The sequence below is a fragment of the Parasteatoda tepidariorum genome, chromosome 4 (genome assembly GCF_982258835.1).
Source record: "Parasteatoda tepidariorum strain Cologne lab strain chromosome 4, Ptep-v5.0, whole genome shotgun sequence".
Taxonomy (NCBI): Eukaryota; Metazoa; Arthropoda; class Arachnida; order Araneae; family Theridiidae; genus Parasteatoda; species Parasteatoda tepidariorum.
Window position 1 is genome coordinate 52,311,893 of NC_141758.1, and position 21,611 is coordinate 52,333,503.

General features: G+C 32.4%; 1 protein-coding gene across 2 annotated transcripts in view; it reads left to right on the forward strand.

Annotated features, from left to right (window-relative positions):
* The window catches only part of LOC107440059 (uncharacterized), a 78,654-nt gene that overhangs the window by 39,657 nt on the left and 17,386 nt on the right, over positions 1–21,611 (forward strand). For both annotated transcript variants that reach the window (XR_015433059.1, XM_087161124.1), the window contains exons 12-13: positions 131–394; positions 2,124–20,978. Coding sequence is in view for 1 of the 2 variants with exons in the window: in XM_087161124.1 (XP_087017250.1) it covers positions 131–394; positions 2,124–20,978 (19,119 nt within the window). In the remaining variant the exon portion in view is untranslated. The remainder of the gene's footprint in view (positions 1–130; positions 395–2,123; positions 20,979–21,611) is intronic.

A 21,611-nucleotide genomic window follows, 5' to 3' on the forward strand; every position in this document is an offset into this window, starting at 1 on the left:
TTGTCCATTTATTGCTATTGAGTATTATACCTGTTATCAACATTCTTGATTTTCAAAACTGATTGAAAACTTCGTTTCGGTCTCTAGAGCGGTTCATTTCCCTAAAATAATGCAATTATTAATTTCTTAGGAAGCTGAGAGATGTGGATTCAGTCTGGAAGACTTGCATGTTGCCTATTTGCATTGTGGGAGAGAAAATCCAGTTATTTGGCTTGAAGACAATTGGTCTTCCATGATAAAAAATGTTATTGCTTTGGCTGCAAAGTATGGGGAAGATAATGAGGAAAATGATGTTGGTACATTATCAAAGTCCGAAGCTAAGGAGGCACTTCATATTCATCGTGGTGACATATGGGATGCTGTCACTGAATGCATCGAAAATCGTCAAAGAAAGGTGATAATTTTGTTCTTATATTTTGTTGCAATTTGTAACTCAGAAAACTATAGTCTTTTTACTTTTAAATAGTAACTTTGAAGCATGTTAAGTAGCATTTAAAAAATGCAAGATTTAAATTAAAAATACAATCGTAATCTCTCTGAAGCTATTTGGACTACTTTATTATTCCCTGAAAATGATACTGAATAAATCAGATCTATATAATTCTGTGCAAACGATGAAACAATTGGTAGTTGATTTAAATTTTATCAGAGTTAAATTAATTGTGCAAAAATGAATGCCTGAATTAAATTTTAATTATGCAACTTAACTGTATAATATGAAAAAATAAATTGTTACACTAATCGTCAAAGAAAGGTGATAATTTTGTTATTATATTTTGTTGCAATTTGTAACTCAGAGTACTATAGTCTTTTTACTTTTAAATAGTAACTTTGAAGCATGTTAAGTAGCATTTTAAAAGTGCAAGATTTAAATTAAAAATACAATCGTAATCTCTCTGAAGCTATTTAGACTATTTTATTATTCCCTGAAAATGATACTGAAAAAAATCAGATCTATATAAATCTATGCAAACAATGAAACAATTGGTAGCTGATTTAAATTTTATCGGAATTAAATTAATTGTGCAAAAATGAGTGCCCAAATTAAATTTTAATTATACAACTTAACTGTATAATAAGAAAAAATAAATTATTGCACTTTAGTCCACAAATGAAGAGTTTAAATAAGATAGAAATAAACTAACACTCTTCAAATTTGATAATCTTTAATGAAATAATTTCTAGATATCTAAAATTAAAACATTTTTGTTTCAATATTGGCAGCAAGAAAAATAATAGTATTTCATTTTTTAATCAAACCTAAAATGTAACATTTCTATATTTTCCAAAAAGCTATTAAATTCTTTAAAAATTTTGATTCTGCATGAAATTCTATAGTATTTTCTTTGCTGCATTCCATGTTTTATTTAAAAACTTGGGAGAAAGCAGTTATTATTTACTGTAGAAACTTAGTTTTCTGCTTAAGTTTCAAGTTTAGTACCTTGGAAATTTATGAAAATATTAATTTCATATATTTATTTCAAAACAGATTAAAGAAATGCTATACAAGCTATTAATTAAATAATTGCTTAGTAATTTTTTAAAATGAATTAGTGATTTTTCAAAGTGTTGTTACTAATTAATTTTAAGTTTGATTGTTTTTTGCACATTTGTAGTTCCAAATTTTTTAGTTTGGATTTATGTCTTATAAGTATCAATTATTTAAAACTGTTGTGTAAATATTTTGTTTGTTATGTTAAATTTTTATTATGCTTTCTTTAACATTATCATATTTCAAGAGAATAAAAAAAAAATGTTCACCTGAGATCATGTGACACATTATGGTGGCTAAGGATGAGACAGAATTTAGTATTTTTTTAAACAAAAGGTTTGGAACATTTATTATAAATTCAAATGAGAAAATACTCATTCTGCCAGATTAAAATGGTAATCAAATTATTTCTTACAATTTATTTTAATATTTATTAGCTTTCAAATAAAGCGAGGTTTTACTTTATGCTAGGTATGTAAAGCAAAATAATATAAATGAAACGCAAATTATGACACCAAAATAGATATAGTTTACTTTGTGATTTATTAAATTTTTTTGCTATATTAGCTTGTTTTAACAGGTACATTTTACTATGTCAATCTTATTTGAATAATTTTTTTTTTCGTTTCAGATTTTAGAGCTTACTGTGAGGGGTAACTTTACACAAAAACAAATTTCTGATGCCCTAGCACATAATGAAGGTAATGTAGAGCTTGCCTATGCCGATTTATTCCGAGCCTCAAATAAGAGACATAAATTTATCTTAAGTCCAGGTTTGAGTGAAGATAGTGAAGATTTAAATTTATCTCTCCAAATCGAGGAGGCTGGAGACGCTTCAGCAGCTTCAAAGCGAGGAAGGTTAAATGCATCTCCTGATCCAAGAACTGAAAAGAAAAAATCTGATTTCCTCACAAAGCTATCTGCAATAAGACAGGCTCAAAGTGAACGAAGGAAAGCAAGGGAAGAGAAAGAATTAGTTCGTGAAACTGGAGGGCCTGAATTACAGACTGAAATTCCTTTATCTCCATTAGAACCACCGAGCCTCAGCAGAGCTGAGAGTTTGCAATCACCTGAAACAGGTGAAATTTTGGAAAAACCTCAACCTGTAGACACCGTTCTTCTAAATGCTGACTATGATCATGAATCAGTACTTGAAGAAAAGGAAAAAGATGAAACGATTCCTGACCCTAAAATTGATAAGGATGTTGTAAAAGGTGAAAATGATGATTTGCCAGTAGATTATGATATTAACTGGGAAGATTCCCAAGGAGAATGGATTGAAGAGTATTCAGATGAACAATGGGAAGATGAAGGTGAGGGACAGTGGGTTTCACTTCAAAAGAAATTTCACAATATGGAGAAAGAATTAGCAGAGGAAGCAATGCAGATGGCTTCTTTATGGGAAAAAGAGGAATTGGAAGATGATGTGTTTGAAGAGGATGAGCCTCCAAGTGTAATTGAAGTTCATGTAAGTGAAGTAGATCGCCTTAAATTGGAACAAGATGAAAAGTTTGAGCAGTGGGTAAAAGTCAATCTAGAAAAAAATTTGTCAGAAGCAGAAGAAGAAGCGGCAAATGAACAGAACCTTGCTGTAGAAATGAATCCAGAAGCTATGTCAAAAAGTGTTGAGCTTGATGATACTGCAATGAGGGATTCACCTCTGCAACATTATCCTACTGAGTTTGATCTGTCAAGCAAATCCTTTGCTGAACCAGATTGGATCGAAGTTGAAAAAAATGCCCTCGATCTTTTAAAAGATGACGAGGCAGATTTGTTAGAAACTGTAGAATTGAAAGATCAGGAAAGTTTACAAAGTGAAACTGCACCCTTACAAGATGAACTTAAAGAGCAAATAGTGCATGAACAAGAAAACAGTGACACAGAATGGGAAAAGATTGAATTTGAGGAAATAAAAGATGCTTATGAGCAATATTTATCTGATAAACCTCATTCAGATGAAGGTCAAGTTTCAACCACTGTTAGGGAAGAGCATAAAGAATATTTAGACGATTTAACAGAATCTGTTGTAAAGCAAGTTTTAGAAGAAGATTTGCCAACTGAGCCACAACAATTGGCTTTTGAAGATGTAAATATCGTTCAGAGTACTATGGGTACTAGTAAAGGTACTTTTAAAGAAGTCGAAGTATCTGAAAAGAAAACTACTCCTGATATCCCTCCCCCACGACCTCCTGCAAGGAGAAAATCAAAATTGAATGTTTCAGCTATAGAAGAGGCTTTGAAAAATGTTTCTCAAACTTGTGAAGTATCTTCAGAAGAAGTTGTAGTCCCCCCTGCTTTGCCGTTGAAACTAAAAGATAAACATTTTGAACAAAATGTTAAAATGGACATTTATGCTGTTCCCGATAAAGCTAATAAATTGGCAGGCACTAAGACTGATAAAACAACTGAATTGAAATTAGAAACAGTTGCTTCAAACATTTCTCAAGAAAAAGAGCTTGAATCTCCTCCAGCGAAACCACCAAGGCTTACCATACCAACTCATGAGAGAGACTTTTCCAAAGAGCCATCACCCGTGACATCATTATCTAATGAATCAGATTCTAACTGTTTTGCTGATTCAGAGTCTGATCCAGAGATAAAGATTATTCGTCAAAAAATGCACAGGAAATATTCAAAGCATGAAACTGAAATAGAATTTGAAGATGATCTTGCTGACTTTGAGAATGAAGGAAATATTATACTCAGTATTGAAAATGCTTCTAAAAAACAGCGCTCTTTTGAATTTGATCCTGAACTGCCAACACCTGAAGGAATTCGTGGGCATAAAGATGATATTTCATCCCCGAAAGCGTTTAGAGAAGGTACGGCTAGACCTCTTCAGCTTTTCAAAGCATCAAAAGTGGAAACAACTCCTGCACCCAATTCACAAGCAGAGCTAAAGGAAATTTCTCTGAGTGATAGTCTTAAAAAAGTTCATTCAAGTGACCAGGAAAGCATTGAAAAAGTGATTGATCAGTTTTCTAATCAGGTAACAACAACTTTAACTTCTGCTGCAAACGTTAGTGAAAATATACCTGCATCATCTTCTTACTACAATGTGACTTCCGTTAAGCAAAATAACCAAATGATGGCGCAAATGCTTTCAGAAGTGGAAAGAATAAACAATCAACAAGTAATGGAACAAAATAATGAAACAAGTAATTCTGCTTTCTATTATAATATTCATGAACATCCACAGCAGCATAAATTAAATGAAACTCAGACTACACCAATTGTTACTTCCAGTATAACAACTGAACCTTCCATTATTAAGGATTCTTATGAACTTCCAGCTGTTGATGTCTCACAAAATATTGAAGCAAAAGTTTCAAATGAAAATGAAGAGCAGTTAATGTTTACTGAAATGGAAGCAACCTCAGCTGCCGCTGATTACTTTTTCGGGCGTTATAATGAGATAACTGTACCAAAACCAAAGAAAAAAACTGTTGTAATTATAGGCAAATCTGGTATGCCTGCCATGCCTAAACCATTACCTTCAAGTCAAAAAAAGACAAGTCCAGTTGCTAAACAGCAAACTAAGGAACAGAGTGCTGAATCTACTCTTGGCTCTAAGTTAGATTCTAAAGAAATAGCTTCAAAATCAGAAACTGGTTCAAATGAAGTTTCTTTTCCCACCCTAAAGAAAGGAGAAATAGTTGTTTCAAAACCTAATGTAGAACCTGTTCAGGTTCACGCTACTCAGTTTAGTCAAAATCTCCCAGTCCAGGTAACTGCAGCAACTAAACCTCAAATCATTGATACAGCTGCAGCTCAGGAAACAGCTCCAGTTGAGACTCTATCATTTGCCGAAGATTACTTTTTTGGTTCATATAATGAAGTCCCCGCTCCAAAGAAAACTAAAAGCAAACCCACTGGAGTAAAATCAAAAGTAACCCAGCCATCATTATCTCAATCGCAAATGCTACAAGGACAATCATTCTCAAGTCCATATGATTATGATGGAGAAAATATATCGCCTATTATGGTAGGTTCAATGCCACCCATTTCAGAAGAATGTGATAGCTCTGAAATTATGACTCAGAATTTAAGCATGTCTGTGGCTGCTGGTAGCCTACGAGAATCAAATGTAAATGTAGATGACCGAGTAAGAACTGTCCATTTTGAAGAATCTTTGCCTCCTATTGCTCCTCCTCCAAGAAAAAATAGGATCCAAAATGGTGCAACAAGTGATACTGTATCCAAGGAATTCCCCACTGCCATTCAGCATAGTGAATTGGCTAAAAAAAAACTTCCTCCCTGTAGTGGGGACTTCAAAATATTTCAAGGTCACGATCCATGTGAATTACCCTGTGAAGTCCTGTCACAGCCCTCTGACATATCTGAAAGATCTCTATCCTCTGAGATTAATACCCAGTCCTCTGAAGAGTTGAATAATATATTTAATGCATATTTTAGAGAAGAAAAACTTCTACTAGATGAGACTGAAAAATCTTCAAATGTAAATGTTATATCTGATGTATCTATGCCTCAACCATTTGAGGATTACGTGGTTATTTCCTCATCAGAAGACACTAATAATCAAAATACTCCAAATTATGTACCATTTACCGAAATAAAGCCTGGTAATTTGATGGAAAATGTAATTGCTGAAGAAAATAATGAGACGTTTCTTGAGCTTGACTGCAAGTTAAATAACAAAAATTATGATTCTATGAGTGCTGATCCTTCTGTAATATCTCTTGAAAAAAATATTCCAAGATATGAAACAATATCATCCAATAAAAATATACTGCATCATGAAGATAATAATTTGTCTTTGATTCATGATAGTTGTGATGAGGATGAATTTCAATTTGTTGAGCAGTCTCAGAATGTAATAGATGAATATTGTGATTTGTATTTGCCAGGAAATTTTAGCATTGCCACAACTAATGAAGTAGAAAACTTCAATGTTAAAAATAACTATCAGGATACTACATATGATAGTGAATATGAATGGAAACTAAATGAAGAGAGAAAAAACTCATTGAATGCTAGTTTTATAGAAAAATCATTGCAAGATTCCAACAAAGAAACATATTCACCTGATATTACAAAAATAGAGAAACTTATTATAAACGAATCGGAAATTATTCCTGGTGAAATTGAAACAGTTACTCCCTTGACTGTAACAATGGTTGATCAAGCTGGGGAAAATGTTGATCACAGTAAGAATTACGCTGAAAGTTTTGTGGCACCAAATGAAGTATTGTGTAAAGAAGAATTCAGTGAAAATCAATTGAATCACGAGAAACTAAGTGATGATTCTGTAGAAATCTCTATCAACAAGCTTGTTTCTGGCGAACTGGACACTTCTTTGCAGCATGAAATATTAAGTTTAAAAGAATTATGTGCTGCAGATTTGGCACGTAATCAAATAACAGGTCCTGAATCTTTAAGTGATGAAGATATTTCTGCAGTTGAATTGTTGCATAAAGACATTTCTGATTCGCAAGAAAATTATTTGGAAAATGTTACAAACTTGGACATTTCTCATTCAGAAGAAAGTTACCTGGATAATGTTACCTCTTCAGATGTTTCTCATTCAAATGAAAGTCACTTAGATAATGTAACGCCCTCAGTCATATCTCATTCTCAAGAAAGTTATCTGGATAATGTTACCTCTTCAGATGTTACTCATTCAAATGAAAGTCACTTAGATAATGTTACACCCTTAGACATTTCTCCAATCCAAAAAAGTTACCTAGAAAACGCTATTTCCCCATTGCCTTTAGCTGTGTTATGCCATTCAGTTACAGAAAGTTCTTTACAATTCAACAAATCAGAAAGCATTGCAGAGCAAAATGTTACAAGTGAATTGACATCTCTTTTACCTGGTACCGAACTATCTTCATCAACAGAAGCATATGCAACTAGTGATGAGTGTCAAAACATAAAAGAACCATATGCAAATATCAAATTGGAATATGATGTTGAATATAAAAACGAATCAAATTTTTCTGATGATCTATTTTTAACCGAAAATTTAAAGTCTGGTGACAATGAAAATTATCTAAATGAATACTGTCTAAACTCACCTATATCTGATTCTAAATACATTTCTCAAGAGACGGATGTCAAAAAATCAGATCTTACCACAGAAACATATTCATTTGAAGAAATAGATGCTATATCTGAAATTGCAGATACCGAACAACATGGAGAGTTCAGACAATTTTTATCTCAAGAAAGTGACACAACTCAACAAAGTGGGCTTTTCCTTGAAGAAACAGAGACAATTTCTAATTCTTCAGATCTTAATAAAAGCACTGATCCTCCTCACTTACAAATTTCAGAAGAGCCAGATTTATCTTTGATGTCTCATTTTTATGATGAGTGGTTTGATCATGTAATACCGAGTGAACCTTTAGAAACAAAGAAGGATTTTTTAAGTATTTACGCAAGATATAATGCTTCAGAGTCCTCAGCAACAAGTTCAGGCAATATCAGTGAATCTGAAGACTTTGTTGATATGAAGAAGGAAGATTTTGTCGCAATTTCTACTAGTTCTGATGATGGTTTAAAATTAAATTTACTTCCTGACACATTTGAAAATGGCAGTCAGTTGAAAGAGAAGGATTTTTTGCCGAAACAGAATATTTCTTTGGTTTCTACAGAAATGGAATTAGCAGCTTCATTTCAGGAAACTGATACTAACTTTGTTTCTGCAAATATCTACCCTGAAGAAGATTTTCAATCTGAACGAGATCATTATGAAACATTATCATCTCAAGAAGAGTTATCTGATGTATCAACTTTTCAAAAATCAAAGATGACTGAAGAGGAGGATGGCATTGTTTCTGACCGAATAAGTGAGACCGAAGTTTCAATTTCAGCTTCTCTTAAACAGAGAATATACAAAACTAGCAAAGGCTGCCAAACAGAAGAAAGCTTTGAAGAAGAACAATTTTTTGATTCATTTGATGATACATTTACTATCCCTTCTTTTATTAACATTCCTTTTGACAACAAGACTAGTGATCAACCAATTAAATCAGAAATCGGAGTTCAGTGTTCTATGATATCTGAAAATATTTATCCCCTTTCTAGTAATATTTATATAGAGAATAAATCTATTTTAAAAGTGAATAGCCTGTCACCATCCGGTCAAGAATTAGAATTTGTTGAAGATTTTTATGAAGATGATTCAGAAATGCATTCAACTGCTAGTACAGTGCAGAAAAGTTTGATGACTCCTTTAAATAGTGAAGAGAAAAATTCTAGTACTTCTGAATCACTTGAAGATTCAGATTCTGATATTTATCTTGAATCACCTTCTTCCCATGATGAGCTTGATATAGATAGTGAAAAAAATAAGAGTATGAAGTATTTCCTTTGTGCTGATGTAGATTCTGATACAGGTTTTAGTTCAGGAAGCGAGACAGGCAAGCATTTCATGCGGAATAAGAAAATGCATTGTGAAAAGAAACAAACCATACCATCTTGCAGCACAACGTCAAATGAAAGTTATATGGAGATCGAAAGAACTCAATCAGATGTGGATATCTTGGAACACTCTTTGAATAATTCATTTCTTGAGGTATTTCAAGAATGTGATATTATTAAAGATGCTGGAGTTCAGTCTAAGGATGGTGTATCAAGCACCCAATCTCTGACTGTGAACCTGCAGTGTGTTTCTGATATTTGTGTTACTAACATCTTAACACCTGATTCAAAACAGTTAAAAATAAAAGAATTTGAATCAAATGAAACTGATCAAGCTAATGTCATTTATAATGAAGAAACTTTAAAACTTGACTCAAATGTGAATTATTCAGAAGAATCTGAAAATGTAAAAGAAATTGCAGTATCCCATGAAGATTTTGAAGAACAGTTAGAAACTGAATTATCTTTAAATACTCCTGTGCAAAGCACAGTTAATTTAGAAATTCTTTGTGCATCGCAAGCACATAATCAAGTACAAAAGGTTGGAGCTGAATCAGTTCTAATACTTAGTCAATATGTTGAATCTGTTATTGAAGCAGGTATTGAAAAAGCATCATCACTCTTGGATGAGGATCATTTTGAAATTACTGAATATGTGCCAGACAGTCTACCTAACAAAAGTGCTGTTTTTAATGACAATATTGGAAGCACAGTAGCACCCATTGTAATACAGAAAGAAAATTATTCGAATCAAAAAGCTTCTATTTGTACTAGTTCAACAAAAGAGACTTTGTTAAACTCAGAGATTCAGATTGAAAACGTTGAAAATATAATTGAATTTCATTCAGGTGAAAAAATTGTTAGTACAATTGTTGAAAGAGAAAAATCAGTCTTGAATGAGATTACTGAAGAGAACAATCTCTGTAGAAGTTTGGATATAAAAAGTGCTCAATCTGCAGAAGTTAATGTTAATACCATTGAAAGGGCTGTTACTCCAGTTTCAATAGAAAAATTTCCATCCATTGAATATGATATGAGGTTTGTTGATGTTGATGATGCTCTTGCAGAAACGATAAATGATAATGAAATTGAGTGTGAAAGTTCAACACCCACTGTGGAGTACTTTTATGGGTCTTTGCCTTTATGTGTACAAAGTGATCTAGAAAGAAAAGAAAGTTTTTATGAAGCTTTAGATATACTCGATGAATGTGTTATGAACTTGGAAAGAAATATAATTGAAAATGAAAACTTTTTTGATGCATTCTCTACTGAGAATTCAAACTTGCAAGCTCTAATCACAGAAAATGAAGATGTTGAAAGATTTGATGATGCTGATTCATCCCTGGCTGAAGAAAGTTATTTTAATTCTGATAGCGTCTCTGAGTATTTCCCCATTACTAGTTCAGATTTTGGCGAACAACTAAATAAAAATTCCAAAATCTTCAAAAAACAGCTTGACTTTAATGCCCCAAAAAATAATGAATTAGTTGTATTAAATAATGAATTAGTAGATGTTAGAAGTACAAGTGCCATTAAACAGTCCAGTTTTGAAAATGATGAATTCAGCGAATGTGCATCTGTCATCAAGCAATCTAACTATGAGACTGAAGTCAATGATGAATTCATGGAATGTACAAATGTCAGCAAACTGCCCAGTTTGAAGAATCTAGGAAATAAATATGTTGAATGTTCAAATGTCACCCAACAATATAGCTTTGATGATCAAGAAAATCAAGAGTTCATTGAATGTTCAAATGTCATAAAAGACTCTAGCTTTGAAAATAACGAAAATGAGTTTGTTCATAGTTCAGTTGTTGTTGAAAAATCTATCTTTGAGACCCCAAATAATGATAAACTTGTTGAGTCTGTAAATATCATCCAGCAACCTAGTTTTGAAAATGATGAATTTGTGGAATGCATAAATGTCATGAAACAGTCTGTATCTGTAAATCTAGAAGACAAATTTTTTGATAGTTTAGTTGACATCGGCAAAAGTGAAGAAACAACTCATCTTAGCTCCATGTCTGATGAAGTTTCCTCAAGTATCCCTTCATATAGTTCAGTAAATACAGATGCAACTCTAAAGGCTAATGATTCTGCTACAACTCATCTTAGCTCCATATCTGATGAAGTTTCCCCAAGTATCCCTTCATATAGTTCAGTAAATACAGATGCGACTCTAAAGGCTAATGATTCTGCTACAGATAAGAAAAAAGTTTTTAATAATGAATGTTCTAATGAATCTTTGGAGAATAAAGAACATGTTCTTGTGGAAAATAAAGAAATTGCTTCAGATGCAGAGTATAGTGAAACAAAATTTAAACACTCTGGAATTCCTACAGCGCCATTAAATGATTCTGTCCAGTTTGAAGAGAATTTTATAACTGATGCAAATGAAAATTCTATACCTGCTCAGGACGAACAATCAGATTACTTTGAAACTAAATCTGTCAAAGTCTCATCTGAAATAGAGATCTTTTCAAAAGTGGAAGTTTCAGGAAAGAGTAAACTTTATGAACAGGATCACTTAGAAAATATAAATGAGAGCCAAATGCAATCATCAAGCACTGATGAACTGAAACCAGAAATTCTTCCTTTTGTTGATGAAAAAATAATTTCTAGTGCTGAATTAGTAACTTCAGAAGTTAATACAACTGCTCTAGTCACAGAAAACTCTGAAACTTTAGAAATTGTTTCAGTAAAAGACACAACACAAGAGTTTGAAGTGCCTAGAACTGATGTACCTTCAACAGAGCAAAATCTTCTTACGGAAATAAGACAGGAGTTAGGATTAAACAAAGAAGCCGAGTGTGGTGATTCAATTTTAAAATCCGAGGAAATTCCTCATGTGCCATCTGATATAGTTAGATATCTATACTATGATGACTCAATTAATTTTGATGAAGATATTCAAAATAACAATGATAATTCTTCTTTTGAGCATGAGATGACTCAGCAACCATTAGAATTGTTAGAAACTCCTTGCTATGAAACAATAGGTGAAGAATTAATTGTTGAATATGAAACTCATTCCAGTAATGAAGCTCAAAAATTTCTTGACCCATCATTATCTAGCACTGAAGCTATAAAGTCACTAGAGTTAGATGCTTCGATTGAAACTACGGAAATGTCTGAAAGCATTGATCAGTGGTTAGATCTAGATACAAGTATGTCTTTACAAAAGTCTACTTCTGATTTCCAAAGTATTCAAGAACCTGAGGCTAAACCTGTATTCACATCAGGTCAAATAGAAAGCATGAACATTGAAGTGGGTGCACAATTCGATGCTTATCAACAATTATGTGCCACTGAAAAATCAGAAAGCTCTGATCAATATTTAGAGTTAGACCTTAGTAAGTCTCAGCAATTATCAGACTTCCAAAGTATTCAAGAGTCCGAAGATCAAATTAAACCTAGAGTGGGCGGAATGGAACATGAAGGGTCACACTGCATTCCAATGTTGCTACTTAAAAAAGATAATGATGCTGCTGCTACTGATAAATTTGAGAGTGATGATGTGACTGATATATCTACTCATTTTACTATGACTGATGATTCAGATAAATTATCTGAAATCGAAAGTGATATCTCACTTACTGATGATAATTGTTATTTTGATTTTGTTAATACAGATCATATCAGTGATGTTGAACAGAATATGAATCAGGAAACAAATGGAACTAAATTGGAAATCTCACAAAAGTCATCTTTTATTGACAATAAAGCTCAATTGCAATCAACTACTAGAGATCAATCTGTTGAAATAAATATAAATCAAACTACAGACTTAAATGGAAATATAACAGCCGACAAAATTGACTCCAGTATGTCTTTAGTAAAAGATCCTCAGAACTTGCAAGACTCATCAAATCCAGTTTTGTTTGATGATACTACTGAGATAAAAAGTTTCCCAGTTATTGAAAAAGAACAATTAGAGATAATTGTTGATCCACAATTTTCTTTAATAAATGAGGCTGATTTACCATATATAGAAAAAAGTTTGATGTGTCAACTTGACACGTCTGAGTATTATCTTCCAACTGAAAATATTGAAACTGAAAGTGAGGAATATGTGTCAGAAGTTGTAAGTAGTATGCCTGAAACTGATATCAAATACTCTGAGAACAAGGAAGTAGATTTAGAATCTCCAAAATCCATAGTAACTGACCAAATTATTTTATTAGATCAAAGAGATATCTCTGAGTTCAGAACTGATAATGAGAAAGACATTATTGAAAAATTTTTTCATAAGAAAGAAATTATGACATCTCCGGAATTCACCAAAACTCATCTAAATACCTCAGTATTTGAAGCTATTGAAGACTCTGTCATAGAAAAGAATAAAGATGATAAAAAATTTGATGACGAAGATTTAAATATTCATACCGAAATAACAACATTTGCTTCTGCTATATCAAGCTCTGTAGATTCTACTAACAAGGATGACAAGAATAATAATTTAACTGTGAATGAATTCAACATAGCAGAAAAAGACAATGAAGGTTTTAAAGATGTTCAGAAGCAACTTGAACTTTTGCCAGGTATGAATGATGTTATGGAGGCTGAATCTATTTCTAACTCAGACGACCAGAGGAAAGACAGTTTAGCATTGGAAAAAGATAATTTTAGTTATCGTCAAGAGTTTAAAAATGAAGTTGATGTGAAAGAAAAATTTCCTTCTGTGCTAGATTTGGATGTGGCAGTTGTTGTGGGATCTGAACTCTCCCAAAAGGATTCACAAGTTATTCTAGAAAACAATCTAACTTTACCTCAGGATTGTGACGTTGAAGAAACAGCAGTGTTTGCATTCAATCCTGTTATAAAAGACTTAATTAGTGTAGATAAAGGAATTATTTCTAATCTTGACATTCAAAGAGAAATAAATAGCAAAATTTCACATGATCAAACTGATTTACAATTACCTGAAAAATGTGAAGAAATTGATTCAACTGTGGACTTTAAAGGCCATCCATTTAGTGCTGAAAAAAAGGTGAGTGACTCTGAACATATTGATTTAAATTATTCTTTACTTACGAAAAAAGAAATCACTACAGTCGATTTTAAAGGAGTACTTCTTGACAATGAGGTGAAAGAAAGTGCTAAATCTAATAGTGAACAGTTTTCACCCTCAATTGATACTGAAGTTTTTAAAACTGTTGATTTTAAAGGACATTCTGTTGGTGATACTATTGAAACTACTCATACTGAATCCTTGAAATCATTGCATTTGGCTTGCTGTGAAGAAAATAGTTCTTTTGTTGATTTTAAAGGAGATTTTATTGATGACCCAAAAACTTTTAAACAAGTTACAGAACCAAAATTAAGTACCTTACCTAAGCAATCTGAATTACTTAATCAGGAAGAATCTAGCTATACAGTAAATTTCAAAGGTATTCCCAACTTTGATCAAAAGGATGTAACAGAAATTGAATGTACTACATTAAATGAATTTGATAATTCAGAGCCATTACCTGTTAAAGACTCTGAATTTTTCGTTGACTTTAAAGGCTGCCTGTTGAACAAAGACGCTTATGAACAGAATACGTCCAGCTCAAAGCATGACACATTTGATTTAAATAGTTGTGAAACTGTGGATTTTAGAGGGAATTTAATTAATGATCTAAAAGTAGAAAAGGCAAGTGAGCCAATTAGTGATAAAGCCTCTGCTGTTGTTAATTTTAAGGAACAATTTTATGCAGGATCCAATACATCTGTTTGTAAGGATTCTTTAATATCTTTAACTGCTGACATTTCAGAGGAAGATTTATCAACTGTTGATTTCAAAGGTCATTTTACTCACCCCCAAATACTTTCTAGTTCTGAAATTAATGAAAAAGTTGATTCTAATTTGACTATAAAGGAAAACGACAGAATGGGAAATTTTATCAGCCAAGTAGATGACGAAAAAGCAAACATTGAATATGCTATTTCAGACAAAACAGCCATGTTAAAAAGTGAAGCATTATCAGAAAACGCTTTCTCTTCTGAAGTGCATTCTGAAACTGATCAATCATCTCTCGTTGAAAATATTATTTCTGAAAAAATGATTGAAACATCTATGGTTGAGAATGGGAATAATATTTTGCCTCAGTCTACACTTGAAAAAACAAATGATGATGAGAACAACAGATTAGACTTATCCTTAATTTCTGACAAAGATTTTTCGGAAATGTCAGAAAGTAATTTACTTAGACAAGCAGAAAAAGATACCAGAGTCAGCATTTCAAATAGTGATGTTGAGAATAGCTTTGTCTCTTGTAGTGGAACTGAATCAACGCTTTTTTATTCTATGCGGGATGACTCTGAGGATACATTGAATATAACATCTGATGATGATTTTACAGATGTAGCTTCACATGCTACGATAACAGAAGATACTGACATGTGGTCTGATGTGGAAGCAGATTTGGAGGATTTCTCGTATGCAAAAGAAACTACTCCCACTAGGGAATCAATAAATGCTGTGGAAAATATCACTTCTGGAATGATGTATGATGTTTATGCATCTGAAGTTTCAAATATTGATGATAAACTGTTTGGACACAATGACAAAGATATCAAGGCTTCTAATATTCAACTTCAGCATGTCAGTGATAACAATGACTTAGTTATAAATGTCGAAAAAAATCTATCCAAAATTGATAGTTCTATTATTTCTAATGATTCTTCAGTTAATTCAAATCAATCCATTGGAACTTTTGTCCTGGAAGAAGAAATAACTAATCAAAGTCATGAGTTAGTGCTTTCTGAAAGTCCTTTCGTTGTTCTAGAGAGTCCAACTAATATAGTTGAGGATGTTGCTCAACAATATTTGCCTGATGAGAATGAAGAAAAAGAAGTGGCGAATCTCACAACTTGTGGTGGTGAAATAACCTCTACAGATTCTGAAATGGCTAAAGACATTATTATTAATTTAAATACCTCAAGTGAAAAACTATCAATAGAAAATGTTGATAAATTAAAATCCGTTGAAACTGATGAAATCAGTTTTGTGAAATGTTCAGAAATACTAGGTGGCACTAATGAAAAGAAAGATTCCAAAGTTCAGCTTCAATCGCCTGAAGATGAAAATGTAGAACAATCTGTCACTAACTCGAAAAATGCTGTATTGTTTAATTCTGCATCAGATTTTGTTGAACAAGAAATTGCTAATGATATTTCAGAAATCACAGCTGTTGATGATTCTACAGATATTGTATCTTTTAACACTATTTCTGATGAATGTGAACAATGGTCAGATACCGAGGTGACAAACTCGATCGATGAAGATTTTTCACATAAGATGCATTCAAAGACCCTGAATAAAAGTGAAGAAAAATCTTTTGATGTAGGAGTAGAATCATTAGAAATAATGAAAATCAGTAAAATTGAGAAAGATACTGTTGAGCAATCTATTAAAACTGAGATTTGTTTAACAGAAAATTTGAAACAACTGGAAACTGGAGAAAAAGCGAAACAAGTGTTGACAGAAAATTTGGAGCAACTGGAAACTAAAGAAAAAACCGAACAAGTGTCAACAGAAAATTTTGAAGCACCTGAAACTGGAGAAAAAACAGAACAATTTATTGATTCAAATTTAAAACCCTGCAAACTTTATGACACTTCATTTAATGAAGCTAACACAGAATTGACAATGATAGCTGAGGACAATACTCAGTCAATATTTGAAAAGACTGAAATTTGTGAATCTATTGATCTTAGTAAGACAAATAGAGAAAATTTTATAAACAGCACAGAGCAATATATTAAAATTCCTGATACCTCAACTCCTGTAGCAAAACAGGAAGATATTGCTAAAAAACAAATTTGTGAATCTAAATCTGAATGCAAAGAGGTAATTTCTGAAAATTTTAAAAACAATAATGTTGAAATATTGTCACTGCCATGTAAAGAAAAACTAAGTATATCTGAATTGTCAGTAACTCCTGCTCCTTTGAAGGAAACAAATGTTACTGATAATGATGATTCTCTTATCATTACTTCTGATGAGGCCTATACTGATGCAATATCCACCTACTCTAAATCAGATGAAAATGAGAAATGGTCTGATGTTGACGAATTAAGTCTATTAGACGAATTTCCATCCATGAATCCAGAGAAATTACTGCCTTCTGAAATCTCTGTTAAAGAATGCTCTGCAAATGAAAAGATAGAACTAAAAGGCATGAAGTTACATGTTTCTTCTTCACCTGATAATGAGAATATTGTACTAAATAAATCAGAAATCCAGGCTGAGTTTAATTTGAAAGTTGGTATAAATTCAGCTTTGCCTAAAGAAACTTCAGATGAACTTAAATCTTTGGAAACTCCAAATGTCACTACTGAAAATAAAACTCAAAAGTTAAGTGAAACATCTAATGAAACAAGTGAGTGCAAAACAAGCATCATTAAGACTGTTACAGAACAGGAAGAAAAATTTCAAAGTAAAATTGAAACATCTTCCACTGAAACTCCTGAAAAAGATACTACGAAACATATATTTGTTGAACATTTCGCAGAAATAAAATCATTAGGTGAATATCTGAATGTAGTTGAATCATTTGCTGTGCTTGATGATGACATCGCTAACCTGCAAACTCATGAAGAAACAACGGAAGCGTCCTTACGTTTGGAAGCCACTGGAGACTCTGATTATTGGATAGAAGCTGATACTGAATATTCTATATCTGAGTTTGAAGATGAAGAAATATCATTGCCGCATAAACAAATGTCTGGCCAATCATCTACGCCAATGCTGAGTGCTGTCGACATATCGGAAGATAACAAAAATTTCTTTTTAACTGCATCTCGCCATTCTAGTGAAAATGCTACTGAAATTTCAGTATCATCATTTGCTACTGATCCTGAACAAATTAGTGATACTTGTGCTGATATTTCCCTTCAAGGAGCTACAACTGAAAACTCTGATAAATGGTCTGACATTGAAGGTGATGGATTAATTGATGAAGCTCTTTTTGGTCCTGAGCAACCATTCGAATTTGACAACTATCCATCTCCTTTTAAAGGTATTGATCCAAATGTCAGTAAAAACGATGTAGATTTAAGTAATAATAAATGTAATATTTCACCTGATTCCATTAAAGTGACAAAGAATGAAGATCCATGTCCTGTAATCAAGGAAATTGCTATACAGAAAGAATCAAGTTTATCAGAGACATCAAAATTGGTCACTTGTCAAGAGGAAGTAATTCCTAAAGAACTCAGTGTTGAATTAACGGATAACAGAAATGAATCCACTTTATCAGAAGTTTCTAAGCTGGTCACTTGTCAAGAAGAAGTAATTCCCATAGAACAGAGTGTAGAATATACTGATATGAAAAATGAATCAACTTCATCAGAAACATCAAAATTGGTCAGTTGTCAAGAAGAAGAAAGTTATTTAAAACAGTATGTAGAAATTTCTAATGGGAAAAATGAATCAACTTCATCAGAAACTTCTAAACTGGTCACTTGTCAAGAAGAAGTAATCCCCATGGAACACAGTGTAGAATATACTGATATGAAAAATGAATCGACTTCATCAAAACTGATCAGTTGTCAAGAAGAAGAAGAAAGTTCTTTAACACGGGATGTAGATTTATCCGATGTGAAAAATGAATCAACTTCATCAGAACAATCTAAATTAGTCTCTTGCCAAGAAGAATTAATCCCTGTGGAACATGATATAAAGAAAGAAACACGTGATCGAAGTTCTTTTCCTCAGCATCATAAAACTGATCTTTTATCTCGACCTTCAGTATCATCAGATGATGAGTTTACTAATGTTACTCCTTTAGGTACGACTGTTGAAGAGTCAGATAAATGGTCTGATATATCCGACACATCTATTGAGGAAATGGAAGATGAAAGTGCATCAGTTTCATTGCGAGAAAAAGTGTGTGATAACATGTTACCTTTGGATAACAATTTACCAACTGATGTAAAATCTGATATTCAAGTTGAGGTTATGATGGAAGATAATGATAGTAAGCAAGATAAATCCCCTAATTTTAGCTCCTCTACTTTTGATGTTGAAACTAAATTAAAAAATGTTAATGTGATTGAAAATTTAACTTACATTGACGATACTGAACAAACTAATAATTCCCCAGACATCATACCAAAATTAAATGAAACCTATTTCGAACATGATCCGTTGGTTGAATCTGAAAGAGTTACTGAAGATTTGCAATCTTTATCAAGAAGTCCTGAAGTTGTCACAGAAGATGCTTATGAAAGCCTGGGGGATGAAGAATTTGTTGAAGAAATTGATGAATTTAATGAGCAGTATGAAGATGAGGAAATGTATGAAGAAGGTGACTATCATAATTTTAACACTCCATATGTAATCAATGATGATGAGTTTGTCTATCCTATACAATACACCGACTGGATTGAAGAAAGCTTTGATTTAAAAGAATATGGTATTGATGCTGTGTTGTCTGGTTCTGAATCGGATATTCATGGATATGGAATAGCTGATGAATTTGAAGCTATAGAGCGAACGATTGATATGAATGTAAGCAATTTTGATGAAACTTTAGAAAGTTTTATGGAGGAAGAAAGAAATTTAACAACTGAAAGTTTTAAAACTTTTTCAAATGGAACTGCTTCCCATTTGAAACCGAGTGAGCAAGAACATGATAGCTGGTCCACTGCTGATGCTGCTTCTATTGAAGATGATTTGCCTGAACATGATGATGTTTTATCAAAAATCGATGAACTCTTAGCTGTAGATTTTAAGGAGTTTGATGTGTATCAGGAAAATGAACATGATAGGGAATTTGAAAGGGAGGGACTTTCTCCACTTGAGGAATTTAATGAGCAAGAAGAGTTTGATCAAGAAATTTCTGCATTCCAAAATGAAAAGCTTATAAATACTGAGGAAATTACTTGCTTGAAAGAACCGCCAATTTTGCTTGATGATGAAAATACTAATTTAAGAGATTTTGAGTTTAATAAGGATTTGACTGATAGTAAAACATGCGACCAGAAATCCAATGATCAAAAGACCTCTTTGAAAGATAGTGATGAAAATACCAATGATTCAATCCCACCAAATCATTCTGATATAGCAATCATAGAAGACATAAAGAAGGATAAGATTTCTCATAACACGCTACCACAAACACTTGAGATTGGCAATTTCAAAGATAATCAAACTAGCACTCAGTCTGAATGTAACGTTGATAAAACAATTTTGAAGAAAGAAAATATTCAATCTAAAATTGAAAAGGAATCAGGGGAATCCAAACTCATTAAACAAATTGATGAAAAAGTTGAAACTAAAAATATTCCAGAATCTGTTGTTGAAGAGCAAAAATCAAAGCCTTCTGAAAAGATCATGACAACTTCATCCGAAAAAACTGTGCAAGTGCCAAAATCATCTCAACAGTCTACTGATGTTGAGTCACGAGTTTCTGAGAAAAACAAAAGTGAAAATAAACTTCCTTCCACATCGTTAGATTCTAATTTGCTTACAAAAATCCCACCTTCATCAGTTGAAACTAAAAATGAAACCTCTTTTTATTTAGAACCCGAAAAAAGTATACCTATAGTTAAATCAGATGTAAATTCTATTCTGTCTGAAAATATTGACGAACAAAAACCAGACATTCCATGTAAACAAAGAGGCAAAATAAAAGAAACTACTGTAGAACTGCCTACAGATGCTATTGTTTCAAAAAGTGTACCAGTAACAACTAATAAATTAACTGTTAGCAACTCTGATATTTCTATTGTTGAACTCGGATCTGAAGATCTAAAAGTTGACATTCCAGTAATAAAAGAAAACGAGCCTCAGATTTCCGAAAAAATTGAGGCACCAGCTCTTCCTCGTAAAAGGAGAAGAGAGGTGTCAACATTGGAAAGAAATTCGACATCATCTTCTTCTGAATCGCTATCTTCTCAAGAATCGTCATTATCAAAACAGGAATCCTCTGCAAGTGATGGTGCCATTCCTGACAAGCCGGTGCGACGTAGAAGATCTGTTCAGTCACCAGCTGTTCCATCAAGAAGGAAAAGTAGTAGTGATGGTAGCACTTCATCCACAAGTAGATCTTCTATGCATTCCAAAAGTTCTCCGGCTCCTGATCTGTCAAGAAAGAGGTTATCAATTGATGTAAGTTAATCCTATATTATGTTCATTCATGTAATCTAATGTCATATTTGCTTTGTTCAAGTATTTGATCTTGTTTATTTAATTCAGCCTATTTATATTCTTACACATTTTAATTTATTTCATTTTGTGCTGGATATGTTTATTTTTTCTTTGTAGTTACCAATATTTTCTAATTATTACTAGTTATAACATGTTTTTAATTATGCTGGATTAATGAATATCAGCGTTGGAAACAAAATCGGTATCGTTTTCCGATAAATCATTATCTTTTCAAAAATCATTCATGTTAATCAGTAGTTTTCACCCCAGTAGCCTTTTAATTTTGAGGATATTCTTATAACTCTCATGAATTTCATACAGAAATCAACCATTGCTATAAATGTAAATTATGAATTAGGTATGATTTTCTAAGAATTTGTTTTGTTTTTTAAGTAAAATAAAATTTTAATGGATTGCTTCACAAATTGTGTATGCAAATGATTTAATCCAACAAACTGATCGTACTTTTCTTTTTAGTTTCATAAATATTTTAGGAATGATTGAATTAATAGAGAATAAATTTCAATTTAATTAACTTATATGTTGTTGTTTATTTTGCTATGTTTAGATTATACGTCAGTAGCCTTTTTATTT